General features: G+C 39.2%; 1 protein-coding gene across 4 annotated transcripts in view; it reads left to right on the forward strand.

The window, feature by feature from the left end:
- RASGRF2 (Ras protein specific guanine nucleotide releasing factor 2) overlaps positions 1 to 21,894 on the forward strand; it is a 236,885-nt gene that overhangs the window by 86,620 nt on the left and 128,371 nt on the right. For all 4 annotated transcript variants that reach the window (XM_027039115.2, XM_027039104.2, XM_027039121.2 and 1 more), the window contains exons 3-7: positions 6,578 to 6,725; positions 9,037 to 9,126; positions 13,427 to 13,680; positions 16,835 to 16,914; positions 17,317 to 17,510. In XM_027039115.2, coding sequence (XP_026894916.1) covers positions 6,578 to 6,725; positions 9,037 to 9,126; positions 13,427 to 13,680; positions 16,835 to 16,914; positions 17,317 to 17,510 — 766 coding nt within the window. The remainder of the gene's footprint in view (positions 1 to 6,577; positions 6,726 to 9,036; positions 9,127 to 13,426; positions 13,681 to 16,834; positions 16,915 to 17,316; positions 17,511 to 21,894) is intronic.

Consider the following 21,894-nt stretch of genomic DNA (forward strand, 5'->3'; position numbering starts at 1 on the left):
TGCTCTATCTAACACATGTGCATGTACAAATTATATTTACTTTAATCTTCTGGGTTTTTTTTTTGTTAATTTATTAGTGGGTCTTGAGTACGTTCCATTATGTTAACCATTTTTTTAAAATATGACTTTAAATGGCTTGTATCATTCCATTGTTTCATCACTTTCATATTATATGCATCTATATTTAGATTCGGTTTTATTATATTTGTTTTAATGAATGAAAATCTTGTTTTTTTATACATCTTTGTGCAAGTCACTGTTTATTTTCCTTGGGTTAGATTATTATACTTGAAACGACTATGACAAAGGATGACATTTTAAGCTGTCTTGATACTTGTTGTGTTGTTGTCTCCTAGACTGTCTCGCTCTGGTACAGAGTACCCCTTTTGTCTTATCTTTGCCGGTACGGAATATTATCATTCCTGAAGCTCTTGACCAATTTTTTTTTTTAATTTGAGAGAGAGAGCACGCCAGTGGGGGAGAGGGACAGAGGAAGAGAGAGAGAGAGACAGAGAGAGAGAGAGAGAGAGAATCTCGAGCAGGCTCCAAAGTCAGTGCAGAGCCCAACATGGGGCTCAGTCCCATGACCCTGGGATCATGACCTGAGCCAAAATCAGGAGTCGGATGCTCAACTGACTGAGCCACCCAGGTGTCGCAAACTCTTGACCAAATTTGATAAACAATTTTTACTCTTTAAGTACGTCCTTTTCTCTCTCGCTATTAATTATTCACATATTATATTCCATGATGTCCTTAACTTCTTGATTTAATGACTTTGGGCCCTACTATTGGTTCGCCGCTATAAAGATGAAGAATTTAACACTCTTGCAAAACCATTTACCTACTCTCCCTTTGTCCCCTCAGTTTTTGCTACTTACATATTCTTGGCTTTTAAATTGGTTGTTTATGTCTTAAAATAATATAATTAACTCTCTTTATCAACTTTGAGAAGCGTGTAATGAGTCTCTGCTATGAAAGGTAAGTAAATTAAGACATTTAATGTGTCTTTCTTTATTGTTCTCTTCTTTCCACAAACTGAGGTTTTATTACTTTATTATTTACTCTCTATTTATAAACTTTTAAACATTTACCTTCTGTTCCTAAATTTAATTAAGCCTCTGTTGATTCTCAAAATAAAAAACCAATGAGAGAAAACAAAATAAAAAACACGGTTTTATAAATATTTTCCAAAGTATTAAGACTGGTGTTTGATACCATGGAGAACGAAATATAATCATGCACTTGAATCCTTGCTTTTTGAAGGAGAATATTTTAATTTCTTTCTAGCATTTTTTTTTTATTACTTCTGCGGGCTTGTATTCTTGCATTCCATGTTAACTCTTGTCTTTGTATTCTGTTTTGTTTGGTTGGAAAGCCTCCTCATAATTTTTCTCCGATAGTAAATGTGATCGTTAGTAAACGGCTTCTGTCTTCAACTGGCACTTGCCTGGGTGTGGGAATTTGGGTTCAGACATTTTCTTCAGTTCTCTACTGTGATCTAGTGTCCCAGGTTACTGGTGACAAGTATGTCATTTTGATTCTTGCTTTCTTTAGATAAATTGTGATTTCTCTTTGGAGGCTTTTATAATTGTTCCTTATCCTTAGAGCTCTGATATTTTACCAGGATGTATCAGGGTATGAAATTTTTTCATTTATCCTGTCTGGCATTTAGATTATGCTTTCTCTTTGAACTGTGCTGTGTTCAGTTCAGGGAAGTTTTCTTCCATTTCTTGCTTATTTCTTCCCCATCACAATCTCTGTTTTTTCCCATTCTGGAACTCCCATAAGGTAGATATTAGATCTCTTGGATCTATACTCATTTTTGCTCAGGTTTTCTTCCCTATTTCCAATCTCTTTGTGTTTTTCTTTTTGTTGTTCTTGTTCAGTGTTCTTTATGTCTCCAGCCACCTAGCTTAGTTTTCAATCGTGTCTGCTTTATCATTTAGCGCATTCATTGACCTGTGAAATTTTAATAATCATTTTTTTTAATTTTTTTTCAACGTTTATTTATTTTTTTGGGACAGAGAGAGACAGAGCATGAACGGGGGAGGGGCAGAGAGAGAGGGAGACACAGAATCGGAAACAGGCTCCAGGCTCTGAGCCATCAGCCCAGAGCCTGACGCGAGGCTCGAACTCACGGACCGCGAGATCGTGACCTGGCTGAAGTCGGATGCTTAACCGACTGTGCCACCCAGGCGCCCCAATAATCATTTTTTGTTTCCAAGAACTCTTCTTGTTACCTAGTTCCTTCTTTTCCATAGCAGTCCCTTGTTACCTTATGACTCTAATATCCTTCCATATCTCTCTGAAGGTAACATATCTCTGTTGTTTGGATTATCCTGTTTGTTTATTATATTTTCTGTTTGTTCATTTGGGGCTGTATTTATTTATGTATTGTTGCTTAACAACTTACCCCACAGTGCTTAAAACAGCAAACATTTTATTGTCCTCCCACAGTGTTTGTGGGTCAGGAATTAACTGGGCGTCTCTGCCTGAAGGTCTCTCATAAGGCAACAATTTGGAGGTCTTATCTGAAGGCTCAAAGAGGAAGGATCCACATCCAAGTTTGCTCACATGTTTGTTAGCAAGATTCACTTCCTTATCAGTTGTGCATTGAAGCCTCAGGTCCTGTCCTCATCAGCTATTGGCCAGAGGCCTCTCTCAGTGTCTGTCTATGTGGACCTCTCCATACAGCAGCTCTTAACATGGTGTAGGCTTCCTCAGAACAAACCAGTAGGACAATAAGAGAAGGCAAGCAAGAGGGAAGCCAGAGTCTCCTCGTAAACTGATCTTGGAAGTGCCATTCTATCACTTTTGCCATATTCTAATCCTTCGAAATGAGTCACCCCGGTCCATCTCACACTGAAGACAAAGGGGTTACATAGGGTATGAATACCAGAAAGAAGGAATCACTAAGGGCTGTCTTAGGTACTACTGCCAATTGCAGAGGCCTTTCTTTTGGGGGTTGGTTTTTCCAAGTCTCAAGTGATCTTTCCTTCTAAATGAAGGACCTTGTGGGTTATTATAGGTAGCTGGCCTGTGTTTACATCTGTGTCACTTATACAGACTTCCTTTTCAGGTATGTGGGCAGGCACTGGGGAGGCTGGCTAGAATTCCCCCTTGTGTAATTCCAATACCCTTCAGTGTGTACAGGTGGAACCTGTGATTTGCTATTAGCCATTAGTAAATGACAAACATGCCGAGTGGTCACCCCCTTGATTAGGTTACATTATGTGGCAAAGGAAAAGGGATTTTGCAGATGTAATTATGATCCTAAAAATCTGTTGCTTTGAGTTAATTAAATGGGATTTTCCTGGGTGGGCCTGACTTAATCAGTTGGAAACCCTCAAGGAGAGACTGGGGTCAGAGATCTCTGGGGTCAGAGATGCTCTCCAAGCTGCATGAGTTGTATACCTTCAGGAAAATGAATTTCCCAACAATCTGAATAAACGTGGAAGTGGGTTCTTCCCTAGTCAAGCCTCCAGGTGAGAATGTACCTTGACTGACAACCTCAGTGTTAGGTGTGTCAGTCTCTGAGCTGAGGACCCAGCTAAACTGAGCCTGGACCCCTGATGCACAGATACTGTGAGATAAGAAACATGTGTTGTTTTGAACCAGGGAGCTTGTGGTAATTTGTTCACAATAGAAAAAGAATACATGTATTTCACTCCTGGTCCCTCTTAGTGCTGACCCTTTTCTGGTTCTCTGTCCACAGTGGATGTCTGGTGTAAAGTCAAGCTTTGTTCTCTCTGAGTCTAGCATCCTCATTTGGAGCTTTCTTTAGGACGTGGTCCTTTTCCTACAGAGAGCAGATCCTGGGCTGTGACTTGAGGGCACGTCACTACTGCCAGTTGTGCCTTTTATTTCTTTACTTTGGGAGTTGGGAAGAGGAGGAGTCTAACTTGCAGATGTTGTGAAGGCACTTGTTTAATGAAAGACTCTAATGATCACCCCTTACTCCATTTCTTTGAATGTTTTGATTCCAACTTTGGAGCTCTGGCCACCTTGGTGGGAAGCGTGCTTATGCGAGGTGTCTCCTTGTGTGGTTTCCTCTGCTCTCAATTTCCCACCACTCGGATTCTACTTGGTTTTCCTCTTCATGGAATTTCTTAAAACTTCTGGTCTGTGGATGGCATATTTTCCTGTTTTATAATGCTGTTATGGTTTCATTCTTTAAACAGAAAATAATTTTCCTAGCACTTCAGTGAGGCCTTGGAAGTGAAGGGAGACAGATGTGGGTAATGAGTCCGCATGAATTCATCCACACAATCTGGACTGGACTTTTTATAAGAGGAAAAAAAAAAATACTGTTTTGCTACCTAATACCAATTTGATATATTAGTAATAAATTTGTAATAAATATATTAGTAATAAATCAGTAATAAATTAGTAAAAAATGATGAAAAGGGCATAATTTTTATTATAATAGCTACTTTTCTCATGTTCTATTACTATTTTCTCCTTTTAAAGTTCCTAAAAGCGTATCTCTCTGAAGACTCTGCTCTTTTTTTTCTTCTTTTTTTAACCTCCTCCCACTCACACAGCCTTTCTTTCTACTCTCTTAGGGTGATTTCTTAGAACAAGTGACTTTAAAATATTGCTGACACTATGTTTTTTTTCTAACACTAATAGCACACATGATGTAAGTGCTGAGGATGTTGAGATCATTGAACTAAAATTGTGATTTTAGAATTGTCTTAAGACTCTTTTAGTTCTAAGTAACACAAACCTATTTCAAAGTAGTTGAGGTTGCAGAGAACTTATTAGACAGAAATTTTAATATCTCACTGAAACCAAGAGTAAAAATTATATTCAATTAACATGAGCGTCAGGAACCAGAAACTAGCAAGTTAACAGGAACACAGATAGTCGTTACCTTTCTGTCTCTCTTATCTCTGTTTTCTTGAACATCTTATTTTCTTTCTCAGCAGACTCACTTTGTTTGGCATGATATGGCCAAATACGGCTACCTGACAATGGTAACCAGAGTTTCCAAGTTTATATCATATCAGTTCAAGCAAACAGATAAGAGATACAGTACCAGACTCCAAGGAGAAAGACTCTAGTTGGTTTAGCTTGGGCCAGTTACCTCTTTTTAGACCAGTGTAATGTAGTCATGAGGGCAGATTTTGTGGTAAAAACATGGCTGCTATGACCCAAATTCTCAACGAAGAGGTAAGAGGTAAGTCAATAGAAGATTGGGCAGTATCTCAGGACATGTCTGCTGCAACATTCTTGTTTATATTCATTGTGATATTCCTTGTTAGAGAAACAGTTTAGCTTGTGGTTAAGAACATGGGCTTAGGGTCGGGGCACCTGGGTGGCTCAGTTGGTTAAGCGTCCGACTTTGCACAGGTCATGATCTCACAGTTCGTGAGTTCAAGCCCTGCATCGGGCTCCGTGCTGACAGCTTGGAGCCTGGAACCTACTTCAAATTGTGTGTCTCCCTCTCTCTTTGTCCTTCACCCACTCACACTGTCCCTCTCTCTTTCTCTCTCTCTCTCCAAAATAAATAAACATTAAAAAATGAAACAAAACATGGGCTTAGGGTCAAAAATATGTTGATTTGATCCCACCTTGCCACTTACTAGCTGTGTGACCTCTGTGAAGATTAAAATCTTCTTGTGTACAATTGGGATGATAAAGCCTATCTCCTGGGGTTGCTGGGGGGATAAAATGAGAATATATATGGGACATCTGAGGCACTCAATAAATAGTAATTATTAATTATTACAATTATCAGATCATTTGGGAAAGATTACGTGAATGGAGAACATACCTTTTACCACCTCAAATAGTGCAACAAGATCTAGAGGCAAAATTCCAGGTGCTACAGAATTGCATAGTCAGTAAAAATCTAAGAGGGAGTTTTGGCTTCCCACACACTTGGCCAAAGAAATGGAAACAGGTGAGGCTGATGGTGTTAGGGCCCAAGAACCTACACTTATGTTTAGAATGAAATTTTGCTCCTGTTGATTTGTGAAAGAAATGTTAATGGTCTCACAATCCTAAAGAGAGCCGAGCAGGGCTGGTAGTCACCGGTATAGTCATCATAGTCCATTCCAGCCAGTGCCTGTTCTGATGGTTGCTTCACTCATTCTACTTGGGGGCAGGCCTGTTCTGATTGTCTAGACACTTAGCTAATGAAATATTTTTGAGTATCGTCCCTGGGAACCAAGTGTGTACCAGCAGTTCAAGACTTCAGTTTTTTGTTAAAGGAGAACATCTTTTTCTTTATGAAATGATAGATTTCCTTTGCACTTGTCTGACTTACATGGCAAAATTGCTAATGGCAGCCATCATTAAATGACCTCTTAGTGAAGGATATGTAAAATGGCAATGATCCAAATTCTGTAGAGTTAAATGAACTCTTAGCTTAGTAAGGGATATGTAAAATGATTCAAATTGTATATTGTAAAATGATACCAAATGCAAGCCCAAAGTTAGTATTTACATAAAGCAGAGTTAGCCATCAAACTACATTTATGGTTTCTTTCTAAAATATACTGTATGCTGTTCTATATGAAACTGCCGTAGAACAGTATCTCATTGACTAACTGTGTAATTTTCTCTTAAGTTATGCAGACATTTTGATTGAGAGAGAAGTGTTAATGCAGAAGTACATTCATCTAGTTCAGATCGTAGAGACGGAAAAAATTGCAGCTAACCAACTCCGGCATCAACTTGAAGATCAAGATACAGAAATTGAAAGACTTAAATCAGAGGTACTTCCCAGTTACTAGATTCCTCCTCATTGTTATGCATTTATTGCCATCTCCTCAAAATTACATAAGGCCTATCAGGGCAAAATTTTCATCCCAAACTTGGTTCCTTCGCCATCAGCGAGTACATGTCAGACCACTAATCTGTGTTAGAATAAATCTAGTCTGTGTTAGAATTAGTTAAATACACTGCATTAAAATACCAGAGTAATATGCTGCTTTTTAATTATTTTGTGCTCCTGATGTCCTTCATTTGATCAGATATTCAGAAGTTGATTATAAAATGTAACTGTTTTTAGATTGACTATAATAGTAATGATAATTGTGAATCTGTCATAGATTAAACTCCCAAATGATAACTAAGGAAGGACTAGAAATGAAGTCAGGAAGACTTTACTGCTTCTCTATTCTAAGGAGTTCAACTTCCTTCCCCCTAGAATTTTGAAAAACACATTGGAGTTGAAGTATAAGGCATTTCCTCAAGTTGGAATTCCTGTCTCCCTCCATCTCCATCCCCACCCTCTGAGGGTGAACTTCAGAGGCCCTGCACCCCCCGATTGTGAGATTGTCCCAAGTGAGAACAGAGCATGGTCATTGTATCTCCAGCCTCAGTGGTGGTCCTGGATCCACCCATGCTCACAAGTGCCTCTGTCCACATATAGAAACCCGAGTGTACCCGAGTGTTATTTACTACTCGTGGGAAGCGGTAGATAACCGAAGACCTGAAGAGGAATGTGGAAAACAAGATTTCCCCCCTCTTTCTGACTAGAGGTGCATTAGCATTTTCTTAGCTTCAAAGAGCAGATAGGACAGATGAAACCTACTACTAATTGTATCCCATTGACAGAACAATTCAGGATCCTCAGGCCTGAGTTACAAGAAATTTGTGAGTTCTAAGAGCCTCAGCCCTGAGTTACAAGGAAAGTAACTTTCTTGTTACTTTTACGGTCATTGGACAATGATTTCCTCTTTGTTTCCTTATACCTTCCTCCAAGACGCACTGAATCCTGTGAGAGGTTTTCACCTCCTTCTGCCTGTGTACATCACCTCCAGTTTCCAGAGCATGAGTATAAGCTTGATTCCACCTGGGATCTGATTGCTTCTCTGGTGATGAGTTGCAGACCATGTTCACCGTATCATTAGTGTTGTTAACTTCCCGATTCAACCCTGAAATCTCATATAGTGAAAACAACAACAGAAAACTTAGCAAGCCTGCATTTTAAAAGACTATATCAGGCACTGTAATTTAAGACAAAATTATTGTGTTCTCTCTTTGCCACAGTAAGCCAGAGCAGATGCTTGTCTGCTAAGTGGCATTTACTCCACAAGAGAAACTCAGCACCAAGCAATGTTCCCCAATATTTATTTGGGCATGCTTATCTGTCTTCACTATGTTCTATTTTAGTCTGAATATAGATTTTGCAGCCCCAAACTGTCAGTAGCAGGTACGTCTTGTGTGGTCACTTGGCAGGAGCCATAATTTATTTTCTACTCCTTTTATTTTCCTACTTCTCTGCCAGAAAATGGCAGAAGTGTGTATTTGTTACTGGTGACAAAATGTAAAGACAGGTCAGAGGAAGCAATTATGATTCTTAACTTTTCAAATGCTTGCTGGTAAGGTTGCGTAGGTTCTTACCTTTCTAAGAGCCTGCAATTGAGCAGTAGGCTAGTGATTTTTGTTGCTAAGTGTATTTGGGCAGCCATCTGGTTTTGAATTGCCCCACAGGTCACATAACTGAGTTGGAGCTATAAGGAGATCCTGGATCATTTCACTCCTTTTTACCTTTTCACCTTTCTTGGTTGTCTTGGGTCAACCCCAGGGCAGTTACCATTTTCCCAAGGAATCCTGTGAGCCTGCTGTACTCTGTGTACCTGTGTGGAAGGCTGCAGGCTGATTATGGGAAGCAAGAGCTCTGGGCTGAATGTCATTGCACTTGGGGACCCCAGGGCATTACAGGCAGCTGCCATTGGGCAAGATTGGCAAGCAGTATGTCACTCAGCTCCCCCGAAGGCCTTGGCCTAGTCATCACTGGCAGTCAGGGCCAAATTTGGGGCTAACGTTTCTCCTAACCCAGATCCCAGTTCACACTTTCCACAGTTGCTTCTTATAAGCACCTCTGTTGGCAACATAACTGAACAGACTTGGTGTGAAGTTCATTCTTTCCTTGACTCAGAACCAGTGGAAGGAAGGATGCATAAAAAGTAAAAGTTTCCTGAGGACCTCCTAAGCTACCTTGTAGGCATTACCTCCTGTGAGTTATGGCTATAAGCTGGTATTTCCCAAGTCATGAAATGGGCCAATTTTGTGTTATAGATTATCGCTCTTAATAAAACCAAGGAACGAATGAGGCCTTACCAAAGTAATCAAGAGGATGAGGATCCAGATATCAAGAAGATTAAAAAGGTAGGATGTTGGGCGTTTCTGGCTTTGGAAAAGCATGGTGATCAGTTGTCTGTCCTGTAGTGATGTCTTTGTTCCCCTGTCCCTGAGCTGAGAATCACCTTGGTATATCTGTTCTAATGGCTCTCAGACTTGCCTTTCAGAGTGATACAGGTATGGCTACTTTGGAAAAGTTTCAGCTTGAGATTTTTTTTCCAGTTCTGGGAATCCCCTTATGGACCCTCTGTGGAGAGGATGTCAAAACCAGACATTAAGACAATAGTGTTCTTAAGTTGGGTTAGTAAGTGCTGTAGAACCTCCTGATTTTGTGCTATTTTCATATTTTAGGGGAGTATTTTTTTCATGTTTATTTAGTTTTTTGGGAGAGAGAGTACATGTGTACAGATGCATGTGAGACAGGGAGGGGCAGAGGGAGAGGAAGAGAGAGAATCCCAAGCAGATGCCACGCTTAGCATGGAGCGTAACATGGAGCTTGATCTCAGGAGCTTGATCATGACCTGAGCTGAAATCAAGAGTGGGAGGCTTGGGGCGCCTGGGTGGCTCAGTTGGTTGAGTGTCCCTTCTTGATTTCAGATTGGGTTGTGATCTCCTGGTTTGTCAGATCGAGTCCAGCATCAGGCTCTGTGCTTGTAGCCCAGAGCCTGCTTGGGATTCTCTTTCTCCCTCTCTTTTTGCCCCTCCCCCTGCTTTTGTTATCTCTCTCTCAAGACAAACAAACATTAAAAAAAAGAGTCAGATGTTTGACTGAACCGCCCAGATGCCCCTAGAGGAGTAGTTTTTTTTAATTTATTTTTTTAAATATGAAATTTATTGTCAAATTGGTTTCTGTTGTCTGTATAGGGGAGTATTTTTAAGTGACATTTTAAAAATATTTCTTTTAGCTTTAGATTTCAGTGCTTATTTAGAAAGGATTTTTTTTGAACATGTGAGACTATTAATTAAATACATCTCAGATTTCTGTTTTATTATCATTATTACTTTCTTGTTTAACATCCACACGATCAACAGATCTTCTTACTAAACTGTCACTTATTACTGTGTACAACTTAAAAAAAATTTTGTTTTAATGTTCATTTATTTTTGGGAGACAGAGAGATAGAGCATGAGCAGGGGAGGGGCAGAGAGAGAGGAAGACACAGAATCCAAAGCAGGCTCCAGGTTCTGAGCTGTCAGCACAGAGCCTGATGCGGGGCATGACCGTGAGATCATGACCTGAGCCGAAGTTGGCCACTTAACCAACTGAGCCACCCAGGTGCCCCTGTGTACAACTTTTGCAGTTAGACAGACACTGGTACTCACTCTGGTCTACTGTATTTGATTTATGTCATTTTAGGTTTTGAGTTCTGTTATCTTAATTCACTTGTGTAAATCATCTACTTAGCTTTGTGACCATTATGTGAAAAGCTTCACAGTTATAGAACTTTTTTTATGGATATATACCTTCAAATCTTTATTTCATCTTAATGTTTTTCTTATTCTTGTTGTTTATATGCTACATAATTATTCCCCTTTAATTGTAACAAAACTTCAAACATTGCTCAGAGTTTGATACAGAAATGCTTCTAAGAACTAAATTGAAGTGTTTTCAGTTTTTAAGGAATAAAAAGTGAAATACCACCATTAATTTCTTAGAATTCAAAACATTCTGAATTGAATTGAGTTTATGTTATTGTTACAAGATTAATGCTCTTGCCTTTTAGTAGTATGAAGTTGTCTATAAACAAAGAGATGAGTGAAGTACAGTTTTCAGGATTTTTTTTTTTTTTTGGTAGAAACTGGTCTGTTAGTATGAAAAGTACACCAGCTCAGCAGGCAACACCTGACTAAGTAAACAGAAAGATTGTGTTTAACACAAAATTTGATTAAGGTGATTTTTGAAAATATTTCTGTTAAATGGAAGAATAGTGATAAAATAAATGCTTTTTACACTTTATACCTTCCTGTTTCTCAGTAGAAGCAATTAAAAAATATATTTTTGAACTTGTTAAGTAGGCTTTGAAATTAATTCTATTGCGCTTTATAGCCCAGTCATTCTAATGTCTGTGTGGCAAAAAGTGTTTTAAATGAATTAGTTTCTCTATTCTGATTTGGCAAATATCAACATAATTTTTTATCTTCAAGGAACCAAAAATTGAAATTTATTATATGACAAAGAAGTTTTCCATTAGATTTCTCCAGATAATGTGCATATAAATTCCCCCACATAATGCTATTAAAATGTGGCTAATTTTTGTTGTTTGAAGCATCACAGCTGTGTGAATGCCTGCATTAACACTGATAGTATGATGACAACATTGGTAGGTAAATGAAAGAATTTTAAACATTGCAACAGAAGAGCAGTTGTTTAAATACATGACAATTTAGTCCATATGGGTGAAATAGTAGGGAAACAATAAGGAGTGTAAGAATATGTTGACTAGATAACAATAATACTAAAAAGAGATTTGGTAGTCATTTAATGCTGTCAATCATATATGGATTTGCAACCTGCTTTGTGGCTGAATCTGCCACTTAGCTATGACACACCCTAATAAATAATCATATAACTGTTTTATATTTAGCAAGCACTTCAGATTTTTTTTGGTCCATTATTTTGTAGGTGAGAAAATAGAGGACTGGAGTTCAAAGTTACCCAGCAGGTTAGTGCTCAGCCTTGGGGTTAAGGATTATGACATGCACCTTTCTGGCTAGCCCCCAGCATTTACCTGGACACTAGAAAGATGTTTAGTAAATATTTGTTGGCTAAAACATACAGGTTTGTCTGTTATTTTTCAAATCATACCTAGGGAATTCAGATCAATTTTAGAGGCTATCATGTTGTCTATAGGATCGATTTTTAATTATATTTCATGTTTCTTTTCACAAAATAATCTCCATTGCAAATCATTCACATGTGTTTTCACCGTGTGGCTGAGAGAGAATCCTTAGACTTAACAAAGAGCAGGTTAAAGAATGCCAACTCTGATTGCATCTTTCCTGTGTGACTTACCATGAAATTTCGTTTACTCATCTATAAACAGAAGGGGTCAGATGAGCTGATGTCTAACACTTATTTTTTTTTAAGCTTCGTGAAAAAACCCTCAATAACAACAAATCAAATAACCTGATTTAAAAATGGGCAACGGACATTTCTCCAAAGATGAAATAATATACATCTGATCTTTGGAGAAGTCATATACATATGAAAAGGTGCTCAGTATCACTAAACATCAGAGAAATAGAAATCAAAACCACAGTGTAACGTCACCACACACCCATTAGGATGACTACTATAAAAACAATAAACTAAGTGTCGATAAGGATGTTGAGAAATTGGAACCTTTGTGCACTGTTGGTAGGATTGTGAAGTGGTTCAACTGCTGTGGAAAGCGGTACGGTCATTGCTCAAAAAATTAAAAATAGAGCTACCACATGATCCAGCATTTCCACTTCTGGGTATAGATCCAAAATAATTGAAAACAGGATCTGGAAGAGACATTTGCACTCCCATGATCACTGCAGCATTATTCACAATTGCTGAGAGTTGGAAGCAACTCTAATATCTATCAGCAGATGAATGGATAAACAAAATATACATACAATGGAATATTATTCAGCCATAAGCAGGGAGGAAATCCTAGCACATGGTACAACATGGATGAACCTTGAGGACAGTATACTAAGTGAAATTAACCAGTCACAAAAAGGTAGATACTGTGTGATTCTACTTACATGAGCTATCTAAAGTGGTTAAATTCACAGCAACAGAAAGTAAAATAGTGGGTAGCAGGGGCTGAGGGAAGGGAGAAGTGGGGAGTTGTTCAGTAGGTATAGAGTATCAGTTTTGCAAGATGAAGTTCTGGAAATCTGTTATGCAACAATGTGAAATATTTAACACTACTGAACTAACTATACATTTAAAAATGGTTAAGATGGTAAATTTTATGTTATGTGCTTTTTTAACACAATTAAAAATTTTTAGTATCTGATTTTATATTGTTAAAGAGTAAACCTTCAATGTATTTCTTTATTAACATGTTAATAACGAATTATGTAATATTATCACATTCTGGTGTCCATATTGGCAGTCTTAAAGAGCTTAAGATATGGAAGAAACTTGTGACACTGAGAAAAATGTTATTTTTAAATCCTATTTTTTCTGCTATCTGGAAAAGCCTGCCACAATTTATTCTAGTGATGGGACCATTAATGCTGTAACAAAAAAGCAGTGTTTTATATGGCGTGGAATGAAAACCCTTACTGACAGGCTTATTCAAAGACAGCCTCACACCTCCCTGAGATTCTTTCTGTTGTTGTTCTGTAGGTTCAGAGCTTCATGAGAGGATGGTTGTGTAGAAGGAAATGGAAGACCATTGTGCAGGATTACATTTGTTCTCCTCATGCTGAAAGCATGAGGAAGAGAAACCAGATTGTGTTCACCATGGTTGAAGCTGAGTCGGAGTATGTTCACCAGCTCTACATCCTGGTCAATGGCTTCCTCCGGCCCCTGCGAATGGCAGCCAGCTCCAAGAAGCCTCCCATCAGCCATGATGATGTCAGCAGCATTTTTCTCAACAGGTTTGTCTTGGCGTAAATCAAAGAGTCATGTGAAAAACCCATTTCTATTTCTTAAAAGAATTTTTACTTTACTCTTAAAAGAATAGGAATCATAAGTTCACCTTTTTGAGCTTATGATATTAAAAATAAGAAAGCTATCATTTGTGTTTCATTATTTGTGTGAGTTTACATGTCTTTATCTTGAATCATGGCATTTAGTTTTCTGGGTCTTTTCTTTGTGTGACACATGTTTTCTTGTCATTGTGTAGGCGTGTGTGTGTTGGGAAAGATAATCTTCATAAGCTGAGGGAGATGGAGTGAGTAATGGGTCTTTACATGTAATTTATACAGACATACTTTAGGAAGAAGAAAAACTAACAGGGGGCCTGAGAATCTCTAGCAAATTTATTTGCTCAATAAATATTTATAGTGTCCTTCCTGCTGAGTGTTCATCAGTGAACAAAGCAGAAACCCTTGCCTTCATGTAACTTAAATTTTGATGTGGGAAGACAATGAATAGTAAATAAGTGAAATATGTAGTATATTATATGGTGATGAGCACTATGGAAAAAATAAACAAGGGAAGAGGAGAAGGGGAGAAAGGGAGTGCCTGGGTGCTTTACTTAAAAATTATTTATTTATTTTTTAATTCATCTATTTACTTATTTATTTATTTTGAATACATTTATTTGTTTTTGAAGAAATTTACATGGTTCAAAAGTAAAAACAACATGAAAACATCAAAAGCTGTAAAATAATATCAAATATTACAAAGTCATAGAAAGGGATGACTTTGTGTCATCAGAGGGAGTGTGGATGGCCCTGGAACCTGTCGCGCTTCTTGAAACACGTTAGACTAAGAAAAACAAATACACATATGATTCCAGTCATTAGTGGGATCTAAAAATAAATAAATAAACAAAAAGCAGGATCGGACCCATAAATACAGAGAATAAACTGTTGGTTGCCACATGAGGGTTGAGGAGTTGGGTAAGATGGGTGAAGGGGAGAGAGGGAGATACAGGCCTCCAGTTATGGGATGAAGAAGTCATGGGAATAAAAGGCAGAGCATAAGGAATACAGTCACTTGTATTGTAATAATGATGTAATGGGACATACTGTAGTTATACTTGTGGTGAGCATAGTATAAGGTATAAACTTGTCAGATCACTAAGTTGTACACCTGAAGGTAATGTAATACTATGTATCAACTCTAGTCAAACAAATTTGTTTTTAAAAGAAAAAGAACAAAAAGTTACTGCAATATATTTTAATTTGGCTTTTTAAAGATTTAGGCTTTTTATGCATTTATTTTTTTTTACTTTGTTTTATTTTATTTTATTTTATTTTATTTTATTTTATTTTATTTTATTTTATTTTATTTTATTTTATTATTTAAGTTTAGTTGACATACAGTGCTATATTAGTTTCAGATGTGCAGTGTAATGATTCAATAATTCTGTACATCACTCAGTGCTCAACACAAGAAGTGTGCTCTTAATCTCCTTTATTTTGTCCATCTCCCAGCCTGCATTTAAGGACATTTTAAGGACAAAGGACGTTTAAGGACAAAATTACTGTGTAATTTTCTCTTAAGTTATGCAGACATTTTCACTGCTTATACAATTCTTTGGAAGAGCTGGAAGAGCAAAGCCAGGGAACTGCTCCCCTGGAGCTTTGAGTTCAAGAGCACAGCACTGTAGATGTGATTCAGAAGTTAGGAAACTACAGCCACTGCCATTGCCACCATATCTGCCTCTCAGGTCTAGGAAGCTGTTGCCTAGAAACTAGAACACCGAAGCTGGGTGCTGAAATTGCCCCTGAAACACTCACATCTTCATGACTGATTTTCAGCAATAGGAAGATGGCCTCTCCTACTTTCCATGTCTTACCAGGTGCACCTATTGGTGCAACTGGTGGAACTGAATTTACATTCGGAGCCTCATTTGCAAGGCAGTCTGGGAAGTTTAGTTGTAGCTCTCCATCATGTCCACCTAAAAGGAGACTAGAAAGGAGGTTGAAAGACTAACATACAGTATCTACCAAACTAAGGGCTCCTGGTGGCTCAGTCGGTTGAGCGTCAGACTTTGGCTCAGGTCACGATCTCACAGTTTGTGGGCTCGAGTCTCTTGTCAGGCTCTGTGCTGACAGCTCAGAGCTGGAGCCTGCTTCAGATTCTGTGTTTCCCTCTCTGTCTGCCCTTACTCCACTAGTGTTCCATCTCTTTCTGTTTCTCAAAAATAAATAAAAATGTTAAAAAATAAAAAAAATACAAAAAAAACCCCAATATTTGCCAAACTAGATTTGGTTGAAATCCTTGAACAACAAACACTGCTTAGTTAAAATTGCTATAAATGAAAAACAAATTATCATCTTCAAGCCATATGTATTTTGTTTCATGGACCATTTGGAAAAAGTTAAGGATTTCCCATTGATGTTTATTGTAATTGAATTTGACTTACAACAAACCAGAATATCTCACTTACATGAATAATTATGTATTTGATTGTGTAGGATGTGCTAGTTAAGAAAAGGCTTTAGAGGCTCAATCCAATGAATTAATTGTAATGAGGAGAAAGCAAAAGTTACTTTGGTAACTGCTCTTCTTGAACCTTGTAGAGATTTGGATCTCTATGCATAGTTCTCCTTATAGCATCTCTGTGTAGGTTTAGTCCTTTTCAGAGGATTCTTTTACATTTCCATCTTGGGCGTCTTAGGAGCGGTTTTGGTAGAGTTCTGCCAAATCTTTGCTGTGGATTCTTTTCCCCTCTTTCCTGTCAAAACTCATTTTAGTGAAAGAGGGAGTCTTTTCCCTTAGTTATCATCTAGAATCAAACTGAAGAGAAAAAGGATCATAACTAATTTTTTGATTATCAGTTGTAGTGTTAAATCCTAACAGTAGAAAGATGTTGCTATCAAACATAATGAAGAGGGTTATATGCCAATGATTTGGTGTTTACTGTCTTCCAGTAGTTGAAGCCTAGCTCAGAATTTTCGAGATCGTTTGAAAGACAAATTGGTTTATGAGGGCTAGTATAATCCATGTTATTATTGTGTATACAATTTGGAGGCCCTGGGAGGCATGCAAATCATGTATTTACTAAGGCTTTAAGGACTCAGTGGACTTCTTTGACAAAGAAGTGACTAGATTATATTATTTTTCAATTTTTTATAGTGAAACAATTATGTTTCTTCATGAAATATTTCATCAAGGACTGAAGGCAAGGATAGCAAACTGGCCTACCTTAATTTTAGGTAAGTGCATGCTTTAGAGATAAAAGATTTTCTCTTAATATGTCTACAATTAAAGCAAAATAACTTCAACATTAGTCAGCCTAACCTGTCTGAATTTCCCTCTTGACCTGAGAGCTTCCTTAGGCACTGGGAATCTGTTTTATTGCCCTCTCAGCCCTTTCTCCTGGCCTGTCATTGTTCATTTGGGGCTAGAGTTGGGCTCTGTGCACCCCCTCCCCCTGCCCCCGTGCATTCTACCAAATCAGTCATTCAAGCATCTGGAAGGGGGCCCTGTGCACGTGTGACACATGATGCTGGGAGCCACTCTGTGCCATTTCCAATGAGTGAACACAGTCTCTCCTTGTACCTTAGATAACTTACCAAGGACCAAGAAAAACTGCCATGTTTACTTCTTTTTTCCAGCTGATCTGTTTGATATTTTGCTCCCCATGTTGAACATTTATCAAGAATTTGTGCGTAATCACCAGTACAGCCTCCAAGTGCTTGCCAATTGTAAGCAAAACCGAGATTTCGACAAACTCTTAAAACAGTACGAAGCCAACCCCGCGTGTGAGGGGAGGATGCTGGAAACATTCTTGACCTATCCAATGTTCCAGGTAAGTCATCTGGGATGCATTTTATAAGTCATCGGTTCCAGTTTGGTGGTACTGAAACATAGGGTGACCAGAGTGACAAGTTTAAGTATGCCCCATGTGGAATTATGGCAAATGTGCATCAACTGTCCTGAGCTTGACCCTGAGAGAAACAAATTTATGCCACACATTTTCCCTCTGTGTAGCATATGGGAGAAAAGCAGGCATTTTTTTTTAAACCAGGCATTTTTGAAGCAGTTAAATCAGGAATGGTTTTTGAAAAGTAGCACAGTTTTCTCTTTACAGAAAGATTCCACACAGACTTCTTCCATGGAGTCTCCTCCTCCAGCATGTTTAAAAATATTATCAGGTTTACAGAAATAGGATGCTGTGCAAACGTTCCAGTATATGCTGGTGGCATAAAAGGCTCCTGAGGGGTGGAGTGACTCCTGGGAAAGTCTTTGTTTTCCTTCCCATCCTCCCCTCCCTGTTACAATTGCTGTTGAAGTTGGTCTTGAGTTTGTCTGGAGCTCCAGATACCAAAAGGAGGACATCCTGGGTCACAGAGGCTATGAAAATATAGGGTCTGGAGACACTGGCTGGACCTGGGGATTCTTGGCCCCTAGTCAGGTTGCTGAATTGAGGCTGGGGCTTGTCATGACATTTACTTTTGGGTGTTAGAGCACCCGGAGGGATCAAGCATACTTGTGTTCTTACCTGTACCTAGAGCTTTACCGTTAAGAGTCCTTGAGTGAGAACAGAGGAGGCCCAAATGTGAATTGAATCTCCTGTTCCTTTGAAAAGTGTCAATTCTGCTCTTTTGGAAAGGCATTGAGTGTTCTTATTGTGGAATTTATGGGGCTTCTGGCCAGGCCTCCAGATTGTCATGTGGTAAACCGATTCTCCTAATCATGTGTGTTAGGGCTTCTGCAGAGAGTTTTGCCCCCCTGCACAGGCATTGCTGACCCTGGCTGACCATTTTGTAGCCTGAGAAAGAAATGTTGCTCTGGTTCATAATTGTTTGTCCTAAAGTTTGTCAATCCTTTTTGAAATCATGGAAGTCACCACAGAGGTTTAGCAAGATTTTTTAAAAACCAAAAGGATGTATTTGAAACAACTTAAATATAGTGAAACTTTATAATGGTATTGTGTTTTTTTTCATGGAACTGAATTGTTTGAACTTTTTGCCTCTCTGAAGAAATATTTTCCAAGAAAAACTTCAAAGCAAAAACAAAAAGTTGCTTTTTTTAACCTTATAAAAATTATAATTTAAGCTTTTATTTATAGTGAAACAAGTTTTATATAATGCAGTGTTCTGAGATTCTGTTTGTGTCTTTGGCAGTTACCTCCAGATTATGATTACAATCCCTAAACTGTGTCTTTTCAGCAACTCGATTTCAGGTGAATATTCAAAGAAATGGTTGTGAAAGACACATGGAACATTCTGGGAGGCACCTAGCTCCCTTTCTGACAGTGCACTAATGCCTTCCCACGGGCTATTTAATTTCCCTTTGGTGTCATTTTCTCAGGGTTTTAAAGCAACAGACAGAACTGCGCTTGATCTGTAGGGGAGGTGTCCAAACACAGTTGAATGGAGGGCCTTGGAAAGCCCTTTGGATTTCTTGAAAATGCTGAGATGCACTTCTGTCACCCTCTCTCCTTTTCCCTGGAGTTTAAGCCCAATAAGAATGGCTTGGCATTTTGATTGACCCCAAGGAATTCCTACAATGTGAGGAAAGGACCATCGGACTACGAATCTTGAGGAGACCTGGATGTCTTGCTCACTCTTCAGTCATAGCATTGAGGAAAATAATTGAACCAATCTAAATCTCTGTTTCTTACTCTTAAAATTGAGGACCTGATTTCCAGTTGTCTCCCAGAGCTCTAGCTATCTGGCTGTGATCCTGGGGGGATCACACGATGGTGGTGCAAGGAGCCTGGTGTTTGTCTAGGAACCCGCATCCTGAGACTGTGGTGTCCCGAAACCCTACAATTTAGCTGAAGGGTCAAATGTTGAGGTCTCTGGCTTCTTCCAGACCAGGGTAACCAAAGGTCTCAGCTTAGGAGAGCCATTTTTCTAGGAGAAGCCTCAAAGTTGAAGAATTTAGCCAGAATTGGTCCAAACTGCAAGATGTGTAAACTGAAAGAACAGCTCTTAATCTATTTGCTGCCCTATCACTATTCTGGATAGATCAAGAGAGGAAGCTATCAGAGTGTGCTACCTGAGAGCCTCATTCTCCTTGGTGCCTCTTCTTTGTCTTGTTTGCTTGGTGTCTCTTCCTTCTGCCTTCTCCCTAGGAGTGACCCTATGGACCACTGAGGGGGAAATTGCACTTTCTAGAAGCTTGGAGGTTTTCTCTTACTGGGTTCATTCTATCCCTCTTGTTCCCTCTTGGTTCTTTCACAAATGAGGTGAAATAGTCATGAAAACATTTGCTTCCTTGGAGGGTCTAGCTGTTTCTACTTCCCTCTGCATGCTAGTTCATGCTACCAAGGGACCTCTGACCAGACTTTTTCTTGAGTCTAGATATGGGGGCAGGGGTTAGGCACAGAGGAGGAGAGGTGATTGGAGCTTTTAGCCTGTGTATGTGTAGACCTTTTACTGGGCTCTTTGTCAAGTAAGTCATTTGCTGCTGTTGATATTCTATGTTGAGCTATGGAAACATAGAGGAATTGTTGAATTTGGATGATGCAGTTAATTTATCCTCAATTTAACCATCAGACAAGTAGTCCAAGTGTTGCCAAGAAATTTGTTATGGAAAATAATGTAGTCATTAATGTAATTTTTAATTAGCAAAGGCAGTGGCTCGACTGGTACTGTTTAAATTGGCTTCAGCTGCTCATAAGTCCATAGGTAAGCCAATCATGAAATCTGCCCCTGACAAGAAGAGTGCTGTTAGATGTTCTCCAGAAAGTAGCCTTTTGCGGCTCTAGCCACCTATTTACTGTAATTGGCAAGCAGGCTAATTAATGTCTATAAAGTGACAAGTATTGTTCCATAGTTGAGAAGAGCATTATGATTCATCTAGACAGTACTTACTGTGATTCTTGGGTTTGGGGGAAACAGATTTATAATCAGCTCTTGAATATACACACGAGCTCTTTGGAGAGCCATCCACTTCTCTGCAGAATGTCCTTTCCCTGCTTTTTGGCAGCTTCAGGCTTGTTTGTTCCTATACCAGAAAGTAGAAAGGACCGGCTTCTGAATTTCAGATCTATCTACTTGAACCTTAGCCAAGGAACTCTCTAAAATAGATTTAATTAATGGGGGAGAATCCTGAAGCTATTGACTAAACTTAGTTTTGTGGGTTTTCAGTGCATGCATTATAAGCGTCAGGCTCTCCCACTCCTACCTTCTTTGTTATGAAAAATTTAGTACATTAGCTGTTGATTGCCTTGATTTTCTTATAGAACTACTGACTTAGAGGCAAACTGTTATCCATCTTGGCACTGTGCAGAAGGGATATTTGAAAGTGTATGTATCCCAAGAGCCTTTACCAGGAGAAGTTTATGGAATGGAGAGGCAGAAAGTGCCCTCCATGTGTCTTACAGGGGAGGGGTCTCCCTCCTATCAGGAGTCTGTCTGAACTTCCAAAACCTTAATATGATGACATTCCTTAGGACCTGATCCCAGAATATCAGCTGCAGAGCCGTGTGTGTGCTGTGGCACTGCCCTTTGTGCTCATGCCTAAACATGGGCCCTCAGTAAACATCAGTAAGTAACCGGTGAAGGCCACCACCTGCACAAGAGCAACAGCAGATCCGTGGGCAGAGCTGCCAGCACCTCAGGACTGGACGGAAGGAACTAGCCATAGTACCCTGGGAGGCTGTTTCACTTTCTTCATTCTTAGAAGGCCTTTCAAGGGCCTAGTGAGACCTCAGGCCCCAGAGAAGAGACCCCGTGGGTTCCTGCATTGGTCAGAGCCACCATGATCATGGCTGGCTCCGTCATTTGCTGTGACACCACCTTGGGCAAGTTACCAGACCTCTTCACACTTTGTTTCCTTATCTGTGTAAAATGGGCAAATTCCCCTTTTGTTGCTGGAGGTTTAGGTGTATGTGCAAACCTTGAGCTCCAATCTGACCCATAGCAGGTGGGGTTATGGTGCCTGTTCATGTGTGTTGGTATTATAATTAAGCCCACTGCCCCAGCTTTCTAAAAGATTTTAGTTTGTAAGCCAGTAAAAAACAAATATGTAGAGGGGTACCTAGGTGGCTGAGTCAGTTAGGCATATGACTTCGGCTCAGGTCATGATCTCATGGTTCGTGGGTTCGAGCCCCACTTCGGGCTCTGTGCTGACAGCTCAGCCTGCTTTGGGTTCTGGACAGCTGACAGCTGGAGCCTGCTTCAGATTCTGTGTTTCCCCTGTCTCTCTACCCTTCCCCCACTCGTGCTCTGTCTCTCTCA

The sequence above is a fragment of the Acinonyx jubatus genome, chromosome A1 (assembly GCF_027475565.1).
Source record: "Acinonyx jubatus isolate Ajub_Pintada_27869175 chromosome A1, VMU_Ajub_asm_v1.0, whole genome shotgun sequence".
NCBI lineage: Eukaryota > Metazoa > Chordata > Mammalia > Carnivora > Felidae > Acinonyx > Acinonyx jubatus.